The 18,670-nt window shown below is 38.1% G+C and overlaps 1 protein-coding gene across 1 annotated transcript in view; it reads left to right on the top strand.

Annotated features, from left to right (window-relative positions):
- The window catches only part of pth2ra (parathyroid hormone 2 receptor a), a 116,279-nt gene that overhangs the window by 85,841 nt on the left and 11,768 nt on the right, over positions 1-18,670 (top strand). The window contains exons 8-9 of the mRNA XM_052148840.1: positions 3,688-3,748; positions 9,280-9,346. Of these exons, the coding sequence (XP_052004800.1) occupies positions 3,688-3,748; positions 9,280-9,346 (128 nt within the window). The remainder of the gene's footprint in view (positions 1-3,687; positions 3,749-9,279; positions 9,347-18,670) is intronic.

Here is an 18,670-nt window from a genome sequence, read left to right as displayed (position 1 = left end):
TTCTTGGAACTGCGCTAAGATCAACCAGTCGTCTATGTAATTCAGAATGCAGATGCCCCGGAGTCGCGAAGGAGCCAGTGCTGCATCCATGCATTTCATGAATGTGCGGGTTAATAGGACTAGGCCGAATGGAAGAACCAGATACTGGAAGGCTTCAACCCCCGAAAGCAAACCTCAGGGACTTCCTGTGCTGTAGCGGAATTTCTATATGAAGATATGCGTCCATGAGGTGTGATGTTGGGCTTGTGACACGATCGTCTTGATAGTTAGCATCTTGGACTTGAACACCCTGACTGAGCAGTTCAAGCTTTGAAGATCTAAGGTCGGACGCAACCCCCACCTTTCTTGGGAACCAGGAAGTATTCGCTGTAATAACCTGACTCTTTCTCTGGAAGGGGAACATGTTCTATGGCCCCTAGATCGAGAGATTTCACAGTTCTTTCCACAGCAGAAATGCCTGCTCCGGTTTACGGTAGTGGGGACCACGCCGTTGAAACACAGATGGAGGTGAGTGAATTTAATGGAGGTAGTCCTGCATGTCTTAGTGGGGAGAGCGGGTTTCTTCAGTGATGATGCCGAACCTGGCGAACCCGGCGAGAGATAACCCGCAAGTGTCTCTTCGATCATTGATTACCCTCGCACCTCAGCACCCACGATAGTCGAATATAACGACGTCGAGAGCACGTGAATGCTGAAAGGTATAAGGTATAAATCTGTCCTCTAATTTGGAGCGTTTTGGGGTCTCTTGAGCACGTGGCAAGTCTAACTGGAGTCTGGCCACCGCACGAGTAACCACATCGAGAAACTCCTCAGAAGATTTTGAGTCGTGTTTGGAGTGCTCAGATGTGGGTAACTCAAAGTCCGCAGACCCAAGAGAATCAAGGTCCCCCTCATGAACTGAAGAGGCGCCGGAGCATGCTTTAAGATCACGGGAAGAACCAGCCGGCTCTGGGGAGAGAGCGAGCTAAAGGGATGGACCTGTCTCTCGCTTCTCAACCAGATCCATACAAGAGCCCCACGAATGAAGTGTGGGTGCCGGCTCTCGGAAGTAAGCAATGCGAACGCGAAGCATTTTGACCGAAAGTAGGTCGCAATGCGCGCACCCACCCTGCCCCAATGCGAGAGCAGCATGCTCTTCCCCCAAACAAACAAAGCAAAACTGATGCGTGTTCCTGACAGTCATAGAACATAGACAGGGAAACATGCATCGTTTGCTTTGACTCTCCGACATTTTCCCCCTTTTTATATTTATATATATATATCAGAAAGAGAGAAAGTAGAAAAGGTTCACTGCGCACTGCCTAACGAAATTCTAAATCCTAGCAGAGGAAAGAAAGACACACACACAGAGAATGCTCTGAAGAAAAGGATCTGACGACATGCTGGTGGCACGTCCATTTATAGCCCAGTCACAGGTGCATCGAATGATTACACCAACCAAGGCTATAAATTCCGGTCAATGTTCATTGACGTGTTACACACATATTCCAGCTGGTCACAAACACGTAGGATTGTTCCCAAAGCGCTTTTCTCAGCGCAGCATCCTAGTGAAGCTTTTTGTAAAGGGAACATAGGTTGTGTTACTTTGGGATATTCATATACTTAGAAAGGTACAAGTTTAATTTATTGACTGAACTTCTCACCTTCTTTTTCTTGAATTTCTGTAAAGTTTCCCAATGAGTTGTTGGTTGTTATGCTAGAATGCTAGCAGATCAAACACAGCATGTGTCCCTGTAAAAGCACATGTAATAATCTCCACTTCCTCAAAGTTGTCAACAAGAAAATGTAGTATGATTCAAGATACAAATTAATTCCCTAATTAATTCCCTAACACCCACAGTTACCCCATCATCGCCATGGAAACTGCTGATTGAGAATGAATACCCTCGATTGACACACTCACCCTGTGATCCAGCCAGTTTTGCTTCTTGGTATGCATGATATAATGCCAGGATCTATAGGGATTAAACCGTCCACCTCATTAAAGGGAAGCAGCACTTTTGATTAGTTGATAAAAAATATGTTCGATAACATAATTACTATGTCTTCTGCAAATGGAATTTTCATTTGGAGAGCAATGAAATATTTCATAATTTCATCAGCATCATAATTGGTGTGGGAATAAAAGAGTTAAATTTCTAGGTCTTTATCTTAATCTTTTACTCAATATAGCTGGATATTTGGCCATTGTGATATTATACCCATTGTGCATGCTCAGCTGTGCTCATTTAAGATGGAACATTATGCTGAAATCTTTACTCTCTGGTCATTAAAAATCCCAGGGTGTTCTCAAAATCAAATCAAATCAGTTCTCAAAATAAAATCCCATTGGCCTTCATCGGTTATGGCATTCTAATATTTCCCTTGTATGAAATGCCTATACAGTACATCTTTCTGCTTTCCAAACATCTCTCTGATTTTCCTATATATGTGAAATAAATATACAAATGTAAAATCTATTTTTATTTTCATATTTATATTTATATGTAGCATGAACATTTCTTGAATGACTGCAATAGAGCAAAGATTGTAAAGATGTATTTACTGGCCTAGTCTTAAAGCCACTAAATAATTTTGGTTTTGGCAGAGGAAATGGCAGAAGAAGCTGAGAAGGGGAGCTTCTGCATATGGTTAAAAAGGAAGGACAAAAAGTGAGATGTGCAAAATTGGGAAAGAAGGAATAGGGAACATTTGTGATATGTGGTAGTGGTACAGTAGTATACTGTATGTGGGAGAGGGGAAGGGATGGGAAGGAATTATTTCCGCTGACCCACTCAGTTTTTATCCGTGGGTATCTGGAGAGGAATTGAGTATGGGAGCGAAACCATGCCAAGCTAGACATCGGAGAGGAGAAAGAAGGAATGTCTTGATGGGAATTCAAGAACGAGAAACAGTGGAATGGATCCGGTGTCCAGCTGTGTGTGGTGGCAGTGAGATGTTCCTGACCACAGCCCCAACACCAGATGTTCTGTGATTAATCAGGTGAAACATCTGTGATGGATGGCTTATGGCTGATGACTCTGTAGCTGGACAACTAAAGGCACTGCCGAGGTGTGGCAGGCAGTAATGTCCAGCAGGTTTAGACAGCTACCTGTGCATCTGATTGTTTACTTGGCTGTTTATTAAGGCATATGGAGTCTTTCTGTGATCAGAATTTCTTTTTTTAGCACTTATAGTTCTAAAGCTAATTGACTACTGATAGTGAATTCAAGCAAACCATTTAAAGTAAAAACTAAGTTATTTAGACATTTTGCCGGAACGTAAATATTCAGTCTAGTTTAATAGAAAAAAAAATTCTATTCCTTCTAGACAGAAAAATAAGTCATTTGATTTTCATCCTGTCCAGTGTCATGTTATGAATGAAAAAATATTCCATGACAAGGAGTAAACATGCTGAGTTATTTTTTTTAAAGATTACCTCTGCAGGATATCAGTCTTTGAGTGCAAGCCTCTGCGGGTGGTCACAATCCCCTGGGGAGGCGTTGCAGGTTAAAAATCATGAATCATGCTTCAGTGCTACTGTAAAAACTAAAAAAAAAAAGAGATGTTCAAATGAAGTTAACTTTTATTCCCACCATATTTATAGCAGTTTGCAGAATTACTTAAACACTTCCTTAACCATTCTTTTGACATGCATTGTTTACAAACAGGTCACTGAATGCACTTCTTTTCATTGTTTCATTTCAGGTGTTCCAGCTCTCTTTGTTTCGGCATGGGCAGTTGTCAGGGCAACACTGGCAGATGCAAGGTGACATCTCTACAAATTTCATGTGTTCATCCTCACAGACTTGACCTCATGTCCTAATCTTCTTGCTTTAAGTGATGCAGACATCATCTAACATATGTGACTATGTTACCAAAAAGCATTGTGGGAGAAAATGCACATTATTCCCAATGTCACATTAGGGCTGGGTGACTGATCTTATCCTATCTTGATATTTTTCATCCTTTTGATGTCAATTGATTTTGAACAAACAGCCATTGTTGTAGAGTACATTCATGTTTAAACAAAAGGATAGGAAAAAATACAATAGAAATTTAGTTACAAAATTATGAAATATTGCTTTCAACACTTTTTTACAAAATGACCAGAAGAATGAAAGGAATAATCTTTAATCTTTGTAATTTATTGTAAATGCACCAGTATAACAATACATAATAATAAGCAGCTATATTACGTACATGTCGTTCTATTACGTACAGTGCGGCACATCATTTCAGAAACTGAACTGGACAAATAAAAAGTACACTACTACCATTATGATATTCAGAATATTTCTTAATTTTATATAGTCAACAAAATATTGTGGAATATTTATAATATTAAATTCATCCCTTCCTAGTTCACATCTTTGTCCACCCCATTGAAGAGATAGCGTTGAACTTGTAAATGTTCCTGTTATTGTGTTATGTAGACCACTACATCATATGTGATGTTCAGGCTTATCGTCACTAGATCTAGAGTTTAAGTGTCTTTAAAGATTTATTGTTATGAGCACCAAATGGTGTTAGACCATGCCTGAGGCATTACATTTTTATTGCAATATTTTCGAACACTTGCTGAATGCCATTGTCTTACTCCCCTTGGGAGTACAATTTGTATTCTTACAGCGTGCATGCTGTTAGTGTTAATATAAAAGCAAGTGTCTTCAAGCAAAAAATCACTGCTTCTCCGCAGACTCTATACACATTCAACATAAAGCTTTGTTTTTAGATGTAGAGACTTTTTAAAACAAGTGTTAAAGTGACCTATAGCTTATCACAGATTGTGTAACTCCCGAAACACCAGAAAAGGCAGGAATGCAGAGGTTTCGTGGGGGAATCGGGAAGCTACAGGTGAATACTTCACACGCCCCTACCCGAGGGGGGCTACCCCCACAAGGCTGGGCGCAAGACCGTCATGGTTTTTGTTCTTATAAATGACTGCCCTGAGGTCTTGCTTTGGGGGCTGCTGAGGGCGACGAGCCGGCCCCCAGTCTCTACGAAGGGTAGCATGACTCGCCATGCTTTGTTTTTGAGCCTCCCTTCTAGAAGGACCGGGGCGGGGCTGGGTGGCCAACGACCCCTCCCCCTGAGTGCAGCGAGGAAGCAATTGCCCAAAGGCTTCCTCGTGACTCTTTGCCTCCTGGAACTTGGTGATAAATACATTCATAGCGTCACCAAATAAGCCAGAAGGCGTAACCGGGGCATCGAGAAGGAAAACATTGTCCTTGTCTCTGATTCCCGACAGGTTGAGCCATAAGTGTCTCTCCATGCTGACTAAAGCAGACATAGACCGGCCAATGGCGTGAGCTGTCTGCTTGGTCGCGCAGAGAGACAGGTCCTTGGCTCAACGAAACTCGGAGAAAGCCTCTTCGTCGACCGTGGTGCCCACACTCAGGTCCTTCAACAGATCAGCCTGGTATGCCTGCCATAGTGTGCAGGGCAGCACCAGCCTGACCTGCTGCCTGGCAAGCCTTCCCCACAAGCGTGGAGGTGGTTCTGCACGGCTTTGTGGGGAGAGTGATGATGCCGAGCCAGGCGAGAGATAACCCGCAAGTGTCTCTTCTACCGGCGGCATCACTGAATACCCCCGTGCCATTGGCACCCATGATAGTCAAATATGTCGACGTCAAGGGCATGAAGACATGGGAAGTATAAGGTTGCCACCATGAACGAGAGAGCTTGTCATGGAGGTCATCAAAGAAAGGAAGGGACTGATATAGCTTCCCTTCCTTTTTATTTATTTTTTGGCCACCAGACAGAAATCTGTCTTCTAGTTTGGAGCGTTTGGGGGGTCTCTTGTTCGTGTGGCCAGTCTAACTGTAGCCTGGCCACAGCCCGAGTAACCACCTCAGCCGCTTTATTATTGTGCGTGGAATAATCAGAGGTTCAGCGTCCTCCTCGTGAACCGAAGAGGCGACAAAGCTCGCTTCAGGCTTACAAGAAGGATCAGCTGGATCTGGGGAGAGAGCGAGCGATAGGGACGGACCCGTCTCTCGCTCCTCAGCCAGATCTATGCGAGAGCCCCACGATGGGCACTAGCTCTAGGAAGTAAGCGAGACGAGTGCGAAGCATTTTGACTGTAAGCAGATTGCAATGCTCGCACCCGCCCCGCCCCAACACAAGAGCAGCATGCTCTTCCCCCAAACACACAAAACAAAACCGCTTGCTTTGTTTATCAGTCATTCTTTTTCTTCTTTTTTTTTTTAAAGAAAAGAGAAAGAGAAAGGTTTCTGCGCACTGCCTAACAATTCTAACTCCTAACAGAGGAAAGTAGAAAGTTCTGACAGTCAAGAAGCACAACACACACAGAATGATCTGAAGACCTGTGATGTATCTATTTATGTACTCTGCTGGTGCATCCAATGATGTCACCAGCAGAGGCTATAAATTCTGGTCAATTTCATTGATGTGTTGCACTTATATTCACAGCTGGTCACACCAAAAGTTGTTCCCCAAGCGCTAAATCAGCACAGCATCAAAGTGTAGCTTTTTGACAGGGAACAACACAGACATGCGTGTTACGTTCTTGCGTTCAAAACACTTGATGGAGTGCAAATCCGAACTAAGGGATCTCAATATGTGTTCTAAGTATTAAACTATATTTAACTTGACACAGTGACCTAAAAAGGTTATGTTTATGACGCAACACACACGAGACGCACACAAGCATGTCTGACGCAGGTGTAAATTGATGGGTCCTTAAACAAGCCCTGTAGTGGCTTTTTCCTATAAGCCAGGGCCAGGTGGTAAGATGTTCTTTACGCATAGTTTGGAATAAACAATGTCCATACATCAATATCCATTTCAGATGCTTTGTTGTCCATTTAATGAAAAATATATAGAGAGAGAGTGTAACACGTTGCTCTATGGTAAGAACCATATGTTCCCGCCACTTGTCTCTTGATACAACCCATGGGAAGTATAAATACCAAGCTAAATTAACAGGTGACCACACCACTAGTGCACACTGCCATCTAGTGGCTTGAACGATCATTTAATTTGGCTCCTACGAGCCCTCATAATAAATCTCCAACTGATTGACAAATTCACTTGTGAAATGGATTGCTGTGAACTGTATGCCAATGAATGGCTTATGTGCAATAATATGGTAGTAAACAAAACATAGTTTTCTAAAGCCGAATTTTGTATTGTCTTATTAATGATTAACTCTTCTGCTACAAGAATGTAATGCATTTTAATTATCTGAATATTTTTTTATTTTATATATATATATATATATCATAACTTTTTATATTTAAAGATAACTATGTATAATTATTTCATCATTATATTTTTAATCATTGTTATATGAGGGGCTTTCTCAGCAAATATTTATATATGAGATTAAATGCGATTAATTGCGATTAATTGATCAGGACACTATGTAATTAATTAGATTATATATTTCTATATATATATATATATATATATATATATATATATATATATATATATATATATATATATATATATATATGGATTGCTATATATTATAATAATTATAGTTATGGAATGTCCCACCAAGGTTTTAATGGAATATGCTAAACAGCCAACTTCCTAACCCAGCCCGTCAAGATTAATGTGATAAAAACACACACAAAAAATATAAGAATCATTGCTTGTCATTATATGTTGAATGAATTAGACATAATAAAGTGTGGACCTCCATTAATCTAATATTTTCTTGTTTATCTAAGAGAGAGCAAATGGACATCACTTAAATTCAGCATTTGTTCAGTCTCTGTAATTGAAAAGTTGGTTTAACTTCTATAAATTCATTTCCTTTCACTCTATTATAGATTATAAATTCTGCACAAATTCCCAAGAAATGCTTTAGCATTTGGTGGAAATTAAATGACTGGAAGCTTCCTTTTATGTCTATTTTATCTTCTACTCCACTTTAGGAACATGCAAATGAAAGGCTTGGATTAAGGAAGGTAGTAAGTGATAATTCATGCTCGTTAAATTGTGCTCAGTCAAGTATCCAGACATTTGTCAGTTCTGGGTGATAGTGAAGTCATACCATTACAAGACCATAAAATCTAAATATTACACTCTGAAAATGTGCTGCAAAGATGACAGGTATTCCCAAGATCTTCAGGTCTGCGTTCCTGCTGCTCATTTACATTCCAACTGGTAGATGTTGGTGCTAACAATGCCAAGGTCAGAGAACTCATCTTGAAGGCAATGTAAGTCATGTAAAGTGGCTGCCAAATGAATTATGCAAATGTTATGTGGTTGTTAGATATACATACACATCTTGAAATGGATGTTTTAACCATTGTTGCAAAGTAGATTCATAATTTTGCAAGAAGGGCAAAGCAAAGAAGCAAGAAGAAATGCAAAATCTGTAAGTAAATATAAGTAAATCGATAGAACATATGTTTTACCATATTGCTTATGACACCATTTTATAAAAGCAATAAGCCTTAAAACATTTCACAGAGGACTGATATCTTCATATGGGTTTTGTCCTATTGTCATCCAAGTTTTCCCACACCCAGCTGAGCGATGCAAGATTATTTATTTGTATTTGTTTATAGGTGGCTGTGTTTATTTGTGTACCTTATGTGTTTTATGAAACACAGCAAATGTCCTCAACCGTTGCGTTGTTGTCTTTCTGCTGTGCAGCTCATTTTCTATATTCTGGTTTTATTAAAGGCTGACTCAGTCTCATTTAAATTAGTCCTTTTTAGAATGCATGTATGAGCTACAACAGCACTAATGAAAGTTAAATTCCTTCCTTAGGTCCTTTGCGGAGGTAGCCATCGCTGTATGGGGTATTAAAGTCCAGTATTGAGGATCATTTCAAATCAGTTCATCACTCTATGATAATTTATATTGAACATGCTTATTTTGACTCCTTAGTTTTGCTTCAGACTGGCCATGTGTTAAATTTCTGAGTGCTTACACTATATCCTATTTTTGGGTGATATCCTCTGCACGTTAGATTATTCATTTAGCTACACTCATGGGATTATGAATGGCGAAACAAACTGGAGGTAAACAAATGGAAATGAGCTTCATAAGCATGCTCACACTGAAAGAAAGATAGAAGGGAGGGCAGTGTTTCAGAGAGACTAAACATTCCTTCTGGTGCATATAGTATGTATTGTGGAGTACGTTATAATTTGTTAGCACTGCCTCTGGGAATGGAAGCTTCTTTATCTCTTTCTATCAGTCTCTCTCTCCTCCTCTATCCCTTTATAAATATCCCCTCTGCCAAATCAAATCATTTATCTTCTTCACCACTCTCTCGTTTCTTACCATCTCACTCTGTCTTTATCTCTGCAGATGCTGGGAGCTAAGTGCAGGAAACATCAAATGGATCTACCAGGTCCCCATTCTGACAGCCATTGGGGTGAGTAAGAACGATGTGAAAAACTGTCAGAGATTTAATAAACACAGTGAGAACCAACCAGCAGTCTGAGAAACAGTTCAAAGTCTAAGGCAATTTTCCCAGAGAAGGGAGAAATCGTCTAACTTCACCTAAACTTTTCTCTTTTCCATTATGCAGTGCAAGATGAAGAGAACTTTGGCAAAGAAGGCAAATGTTAGTGTAGATCTGCCAAGAACATTACCTTAATTGTAGCATGGAGTTGTGTGTGTTTTTTTCTTGATCTGTCAATTATTTGATGCCGACAATATGATTCAGACATCATCTTAGCAGAGTTGCACACGTCAACCTCAGTTTTCCTTTCCAGTTTATTATGCTCATTTAAAATAAGCAGATGATTTGAGCTTAAATTTTAAACCAAGGTTTCTAGTCGCTGGTTTAACCATGCAGTGAAAGTAAACATTGCCCATGCATATGCTGTGGACACTCATTTAAAACGCAAGAATGTCATTACATTAGCAATTAAAATATCAACCCAAGTGCCATCTGCATAGGAATGATGCTAGAGCTTTTAATAGAACTAATGTCACTTTTTTCCTCATTAGTCCCCATTGTTTAAAATGGATAGGTTTGTAATTAATATGAAAACTCGTCGATTAGTAGCAGTGCTGCTACTTCTTCAAATTATCACCAGTTGTCATTGTCAAGGAATGAATTTAGTGACAACAACAGCAGTGAAGCAGAGAGGCAAAATAACTCTCGAACATAACAAGCTAACTGGAAAAAATACATTACCCTGCACAGCTTACGATGCTACCAAAAACAAGGGATTCTGTGAACTCTGTTTTAAAGCCAAAGATATGCATGCCCCGCTCCAATCTACCGCACACAAGCAAGAATCTGTGTTTGATGGCTTTTCTAGGTGTTCAAAAGCACAGGAAAGATTAAATCACATGAAAGATCAAATCTGCACCAAGCTGCAGTTAGTGTTGTCAGCACTGCCAATGCTGGTATTATTGTGCCACTGCACTAAATTCAGGTAAACAAAAGCAGATAGATGAGGCAAGAATTTATTTATTGAATATTTATCGGCTGTCCAGTATCTAGAATGCCTGGTGTTGGCAATTCAAGGGCACACAGATGAGGATTTAAATTTAACTCAGTTATTATATTTACAAGCACAAGATGTCCTAGAGCTGAAGTGGTGGTTGGCTCACAAGGAGAGCAAGTGTTATATCTCATCAAGCAGAATATCTCATGATATTCTGAACGAGATAACGGAAATCAAGGCCAATAATTTACTGTGAATGATAATCAAAGAAATACTGTGAGTTTTTCCGCTGTAATTTTGGACGAGATGGCTGACTTTACAGTCAGTGAGCTGGTTTTGATATGCTTCCATTTTGTAACTGAAGGTCTGGACCCAAAGGGATTATTCGTTGGATTTTACGAGACATCTTACACAACTGCAGATGCTCTTATTGATTTTCACTGCCGATCGTAAAAAGTTTCTGTCATTCGAAGAGGTCTACAGGCTCGCATACAAAAAAATTAGTGGTGGTAATTTGGTGATACAGAAAATCTCATCAGAAATTCAAGTGAGTCAAGAGATTCGCTTGGTTTCTGCAATTTCAATGCAAAGACACACAGTCAATGAGACCACTGTGACCAACACACTGGACAGTGAAAGCCACTTTATTACAGTCCATTATCAAACTATAGTGCAATAATGGAGATTCTTAAGGACCTTTTTCAGTGTGACAATGGTGAGGCAGAAAGGCAAATGGACTTCTGTCATATCTCAAAGAATTTGGGACATTTTTCATGTTGAAACTTTTGGTTATTTTTTTCTCTTGTACAGAAATAGTCAATGCAGCACTCCAAAGGAGCCGATTGCACTTTCAGAAAGCTGCTGCAATGATTGAAACACTGAAAGAGGACATAAAACGTCTTTTTGAAAATGGATTTGAAGAGTTTTGGGACAATATCACTCCAGCAGATGTGTTCATGCATGCACCTTGCCTAGATGAAATTACACTATTTAGGTCAATAATGTTTAAGTATTTGCAATCCTATTGTTTAGTGCTACTGTCCATGTCTATCTCTTCACAGTTTTACAGGGAGGGGGTGGGGGTATTGTTAGGGCACCCACCAGCAGAAACATAAATTGGCACCTATGGTGGGGCCCTAGGAAAAATCATAAAAATGGGCCACACCGTTGTGAATATTGTCATAATTTTAAAACATCCATAGAACCACTGCAAATGTGATAAGTGGGATATTTTATATTATTATATTTTTAGACAAAGCAGTAAAAAATAAGCACTCGGTAGATGACAAATATCATACACAAGATTTTTTATTCCCCTATATAAAGATATTAGGTTAAAATGTACAGGAATGTATAAGGGATTGTGTGTATTTTAGGTGTTGTGACAAGTCAGCGGTTCTTCGCTATTTTAAGTTTTCCCCCTTTTAATGACCTTTCAAAAAAAAAAATTCTAGAAGTACAAATAAACTAGTGTCTCAATTAATATGAGTTTATGGAAAATGCAAGTATAATAATAACAGGGTAAAACTTACAATAAGAATAAATACAAATTACAATAAGCTTGTATTTGTTGACAGTAAATGTAACAAGTGTCATGACTTTTTTTTTAAAGCATTTATTAATATTGGTTAATGTTAATTCATAGAAATTACAATTGTTCGTTGTTTTATTCATGATGGTTCATATTGCATTAATTAATAGTAACTTACCATATACAACATTTAATGTTAAAATGCATTAGTACATTTAGAAATGAATATTAATTAATATTAACATCATGATTAACATTAATCAAGATGAGCAATTATGTATTGTTCATTGTTAGTTCATGTTAACTAATGTAGTTAATATTAACAAATACAACCGTATTGTAAAGTGTTAACTATTAAACAATTTTTGGGTTAGATTAAGAAAGCAGGACATTGCTGACAATACAAAAATGTTATGTCAACTACCCTCATGACTATGTGTAAATGTTTATTTAGTGCTACAAAATCAATGAAAACAGAACGTTGCCTTGAACGTGCAGAAGTGAATAAAAGTTCAAACATCAGTGAAAATCAGGTAGGTATGTTAATGTGGAAAAAATATGTATAAATTAAATCAACACCTCGAAAAATATTTAGAAACATAAATATCAATATGTACTAAGTATATACACATACCTATTAGAGAGCAGATCTTTGCACTTAAAATTGTAATGATATATTCATGAAATCTGCTCTTTTTGCACTGGTACTTCTAACGTCACACACTCTAGCAGCTCGAAGGGAGCATCTCGGGACACGAGTCTGAAGCCAGAGTTGAATGTGTGGCGGAAGTGAACGCTATGTAGCCATGGTCCATTCAGTGTGATCGCACCCCACACATGTGAGGCAAAGCCAATGACCGTCAGAAGTGGAGAGATATCTGCCGCATCCAGGAACTACACAAAGGCGGAAAGGCATCTTTAAAAAGATGCGACTTTAAAAAGACGTTCAACGCCAATGTGTACTCTTTTAGAGAAAATACTCTTTTAGAGGTTATTTGCTCTTTTAGAAGCGCTGTCGATGCGCCCAGGGGCGTAGACTTCACTGGCGTGCAGAGAACAGAAAAGCCGCTGGTAACGCGCTGTAAGATCCAACAGAAAAGCTCTGCAGAGGTGAGTGGAACAGTAGTGGAAATGTCAGCTTGCAGAACACACAACCACTCGGCTCTGAAGAAAAAATATGAATGAACAGCCAAATATCCCTCCTTTGTACCCGTATTTCCGGGGGAGGGATATGCAAATTCTGTTCACCAATTTTTCATTGGCCTTTTCTCAAGTTCAGGGGCAACCGAGGCTCTCAAGTGAGACCCCTAGTGTCACTACATCGACACAACGTCAAGTGAGTGACAGAAGGGGAATTGTAAATCTTTTCATCTACTGGAGCTCCTCTATATTTAAATAATAAGGGTTAGGAACAACATGCAAGTAAATAATTGTCAGCATTTTCTTTATTAAAGGATGTTGCAGTTGCGGTATAGCAGTTAGTGCACCAACAAATCATGTTGTGACACTTGTGTTGGTGATGAATTTGTGAGCCCATGGGGACATTTCCTACTGTTCCTATCATTTCCTGTCATAACTCTATTCAACATAAAAATGTTAACTACAATGAAGGAGAAAACAGCCTTCACTGCACCATGTGTACTGTACAGCACAGACAGTACTGGGTTATGTCCCTTCTACTTGCATGAGGTGTTTGTAACCTTTCAAAAACTGGTGGATAATCTTTTGTGGCCACAGCAATGCTATTCAGCCACAGCCTGACACTGTGAGCTGAGGTGAACACTTGCTCTTACTCGAGGTTCACACAAGGTTCCCACATTTACAGGCACTAAAAGATTGTAAAGAGTTCTCAATTAATAATTTGAATAATTTAATAATTAATAATATTTTTTTAGGTGTCTCAAGTGGATGTTTATTTTAAAATGATTTGGATTCGAAATGTGAGACAGATATTAAGCATTCCTCTTAAAATATGAAATAAAATATATTTCCTTCCTGTTTCCCTTCATATTATTAAATGTCTATAGCAGTATATAATTGGAGAGCAGAGGGGGACAGTGAAACAAGTTTTGTGTTGTGATCTGTCCTCATTGCATGTGTACTGTTAAAAAGCCAGAGCCGTGGCCTATTTGTTAGCACATGCACTCTATACTGTTAAAAAAAATGGCAATTTTTTTTTTTATGGATGGATGGTAGTAATATAAAAGTCAGATATATAGACACATATAATTAGAGTTAAAGCTGGCCAATGATGATTCATACTGGAAAGGCACATTTCCATTTTCCATAGAACAGAAGTGTGGATATGAGGGCAATATTCTGCCGAAGGGGCCATTTAAATGTGCGATTGCAGTAATTGGAAATGGCTTAATGATGTTGCTGTTACGTGTCAGAAAAGCACTCTGGAAGTCATCTGTGGAGAAGGATGTTGTTTGTCAATAATAGGAGATATTTTGCAAATGGTCAATTGGGCACTTTTGTCTGTCTTTTCACTACCTTTAATGTCCTCTTTGTTCTTTTTGAGACAAAGAAGTATACAGTATGTATTCCTAGGCATATTTAGAGAATTTTGAAGTGGACTTCTGGCTTCATCAGTGCTTAATTTTGAAATGAATAATTGCCAGATCAAAAACAATGATTAAGAGGTATGGTGTCTGCTGATCATATGACCACAACTTTCCCAGATAACACAATGACGACCCATGGATGTGGTATCACTTACCTCAAAGAGCATCATAATTCTATGCAGTACACAGACCCCAACTACAGTATGTGAACAAAGCTCCCCTGCCCGACATGTCACATATATTAGCTACTACAGTCCTATGGAAATGCTTAAAATATGCATTTTAAAGTATTGTGTGGCTACAAATATGATTATTATGAACCACAACTATTGACATTCAATTTGCACATGTTTAATTTAGTGCCACAGGAAGAATTTTTTTTTTTTTAATTGCTCACTCTCCAAGCATAATCTTTAAGAAGAATCCACAACTTATTAAATTACACATTAAACTTATTAAACAATTGCATTTTTCATAGAATGTATTTTTTGTGCATCAATTATTGTGCAGTCTCTTTTTTTATCAGTCCCAAATCTTTAATGAAAGCATTAGTGTACTGGTATATACGCTCTGCAAAACCACTGTAGGTACTGGGAGTGACACTTGAGGCATCACTCGCTGCTGCGCAGAAGTGCTTATTCAGGGCAGGGGAATTTCCCACACTGCCTTGACTGTTCTGAAGCTTAATGCAACCCACCAAGTGTCCAGAATTCTCAAATTTTTGTGCAGCTGGATGTCTAGACTTTCTACACACTCTTTCAATTCCATTATTTTTTTGTTGGATGTGTGGTAAAGCAAGTACAGCTTATTCATGAGGATTTTGAAATGACCGATTGCTCCAATTTCTTTAAGGGTGTCACTCACAGCAAGCTCAAGTCCATGAGCTGTACAATGCAAAATGATGACATCGGAAAAAATTGCATGCATACTAGATTTTACCCTGCTTCTACATCCAAACATCACATATACCACATCACTTGTTATGCAAATCGATTGTTTTGAGAGGCAATCTTTTGTAAACTTGTGTCTCTCTAGACAAGAAAAATCTTGTAGTTTCACCTGAGCCACAAATACAGTATACAGCTGCGGTTAATATGGGGGAGGAGAGACTCCCAGATAGGTGCAGCGATTAGTCTGTCAAATTTTGACAGAAGGGGTGTCATTAGTCATTAGTGACGCAAACGGTCACGTGAGATACCTCACTTCATGTTATCAGAAAACCAGGGTTACATGAGTAACCTTAAGTTTTGCTTTTTAGGATGTTCATAGCCATAGCTTAATTTGTTCAGTCTGGGCATTGACAACACCTTGTGTAATTGTATTCTGATTTTCTTTTTGCAAAATGCTTTCTGTAACCATATGTAATTTAGTGTGATATTGCTCAAACATTTTTTACGATGTGTCCGCTGCTGTTGTGTTTTATCTGGCGACATGGATGTCACTGTACAACTCACCCAGTCCATTGCTAATTTCATTCCAACAGTTTGCTCAGGTCCCAATTAACCCACACTCCGACATGTATGTCAGTCTTTGATTTTCCATATTCAGCCATGGGTAAAGAGACTGCTTGAACTGTGCTTCAGACCCAATATCATTTGGTTGAGTGACTTCCTATCTCACTGGTGACATTGCCTTTTCCATTGCATCAGTCAGAAACTCCCACTGTCCTCCCGATTAGCATTGCTATTAGCAGTGTTGTTCAAAGGTTTGGTTTCTCAGAAAATCATTTGATCAGGAACACCATCAGTTTATTAGTTGCTGTTTTAAAAATAATTAAATTATTAAATAATTTTTGACATTTTCGCTGATATTGGCCTACCTTTATTAGAATATTTCACCAGTTAGATGCTCTCTCAGCTTTCCTGTGCTCACTGCGTATGAAATGATAAGCATCAAACAATGAGAGAGATTTTGCATGAATTAAGAAAGCCGATTGGTCAAAAGTGAATGTGTTAAGGGCAAATAGCAAAGCTGCTGTTTTGGCACACCTGCACGCTGATTCTCCCTCTCTCTCAAACACACACAAACCAATGCACTGGTCAATGCCGCATCGATTTAAACAAATACAGAATCAAAAATATTCATAATCTAACATTTTTTGGAACAGGATCCGATAGGATCCGTCTCAAATTAATCACTGGCCTTCACAGTTCATATGCATCATGTGGTCATTAGTGTGAGAATTATACACTTGCCCTTAGGGGAGTCCATTTTTTAATGTTCATTTCTATAAATAATATTTTGGGGTGCAATCAGTTGAGGTTTGTCTCACAACCTGTTTTTCAGACTTTTTAAACAAGACACTGAAGTTTTTATTATAAACATGATATGTAAATCTATTATTAAGTGACAAATAATGATAATTGTTTTGTTTTGTTGATGTACTGTACCACCCAAAACTGATCCTAATGGGAAGCTCAAGCAGCCTACTAATACAATATTAACAACCTCAGGCAAACAAGACTCTGTTTACAAGCATTTAAACTTTAATTAGTAATTTACACACTAATTTTCAACTTTAAGGGGCTGTAAACAATTTTAACAGATTTAAAATGTGTCCAGAATTAGCCAATGAATAAGACAAGCCCCCTTTTTCCAAAAATGAGACATGCGTTCACTCAGAGACCCTTGAGAATGTATTATCACAATGTAAGGTTAGGTAGGTTTTTTTTAAATGCAATGTGATGTCCACAACCCTGAACATTTACACTGATCATGTGTAGATATTTCAGTATAAGTTGTGAAAAGCGGTTTTCATGGCAACTATTTCATTTACATCTTTAAGGGAATATGGACGTTCTTTTTATTATATATTTTACAGCACCTTAAAAGGAATAATCTGGGTTCAGTACAAGTTAAACTAAATCAACAGCATTTGTGACATAAGCCTGATTACCAAAACAAATTAATATTCCTATTCTTTTAAGAAAAAGAAAACATTTTAAGTGAGGATCTTACAATGGAATTGAATGGGGCCAATTTTTTTGTAACTTTTTCAAAACTATTGCCACAAGACATAAAGGATATGCGTGTTAATTTTACTATGATAAAATCACTTAATAACCTGTTCTGTGTAAAACGTAGCCAATTTTACAACTATGCTGCCATGACGATGTAGTGTCAACAAACCATAAAATCCTAAAATGAGTGTATAAATGACCATTTAAAAACTTTAGAGCTCAAATAATAGGCCTACATATGTTTTAATAGAATAATTAATGTCAGTACATTTATAAAATTATAATATACAAATTGACCGCCTTCACTTCCATTGTAAGAGCCTCATGTGATCTTGATGTGTGCTTTTTTTGTTTTTTAAGGAAAGGTGGGATGAGTCTAACTAAATGTTTATAGTAATCAATATTATGCCACAAAAGCTGTTGATTGAGTTTAACTTGTATTGAACCTGGAATAATCCTTTAATTCAGCCATGTACTGAATGCATCCTACACTCATTTTCTGTGCTTGTAGGGCAGCTATATACTCATATTGCTTCATTAATTATTCCTTCTTAGCCTAGAAATATATATTACAGTACGATTTGCTTTCAAAGCAATTTTTTAGCTAATTGGTACGTGCAAAAAAATGTAGTAGGAATTATAGTGGAATTAAATTTGCACACCAAGTAGTGCATGTATAGTCAGTTCTTTCTATATTTAAAATACTAAATTACAAATACCATAACTTAGGTTTTAACCTTCTAAATGCAATCAATGGAATCCATGACCCTAGAGAATATTTCCTGCTTTTTTTTTGTCTTTTTGGTTCCCAAATGAAGCTAAAAACAACTGAAAGGTTGAGTTGTCTCAATATAGATATCTAATTCACAGACATCACATTTTATGATGAAGCACATGGGAATTTGCATTTTTCAAATTACTTCCTGTCTCATTTGACTTGAGCCAGCCATCCAAATCCATTACACAGCCATTTGCCAGAGACCCACTGTGATGGACTTTATTGTCCATAATGGATCAAATATATGAGTCACATAATTGAGTTCCTTATAAAATCATTATATATGTCTAACCCCAATCAAAAAACAAAAATATTTTCTATGTTGCCGACTTCAAACCTATGTTATAAGATTTCCACTTTCCACTTTGTGACTGTACTATTATCTTTGTGAAAGATACACAGCATTTTCAGAAGATAAGAGAATGGCATATTCAAATGATGAGCTTTGCCGTGAGACAAAT

The sequence above is a fragment of the Xyrauchen texanus genome, chromosome 18 (genome assembly GCF_025860055.1).
Source record: "Xyrauchen texanus isolate HMW12.3.18 chromosome 18, RBS_HiC_50CHRs, whole genome shotgun sequence".
NCBI lineage: Eukaryota > Metazoa > Chordata > Actinopteri > Cypriniformes > Catostomidae > Xyrauchen > Xyrauchen texanus.
The sequence above is the reverse complement of the archived record's forward strand: the minus strand, read 5'-3'. Positions and strand labels throughout refer to the sequence as shown.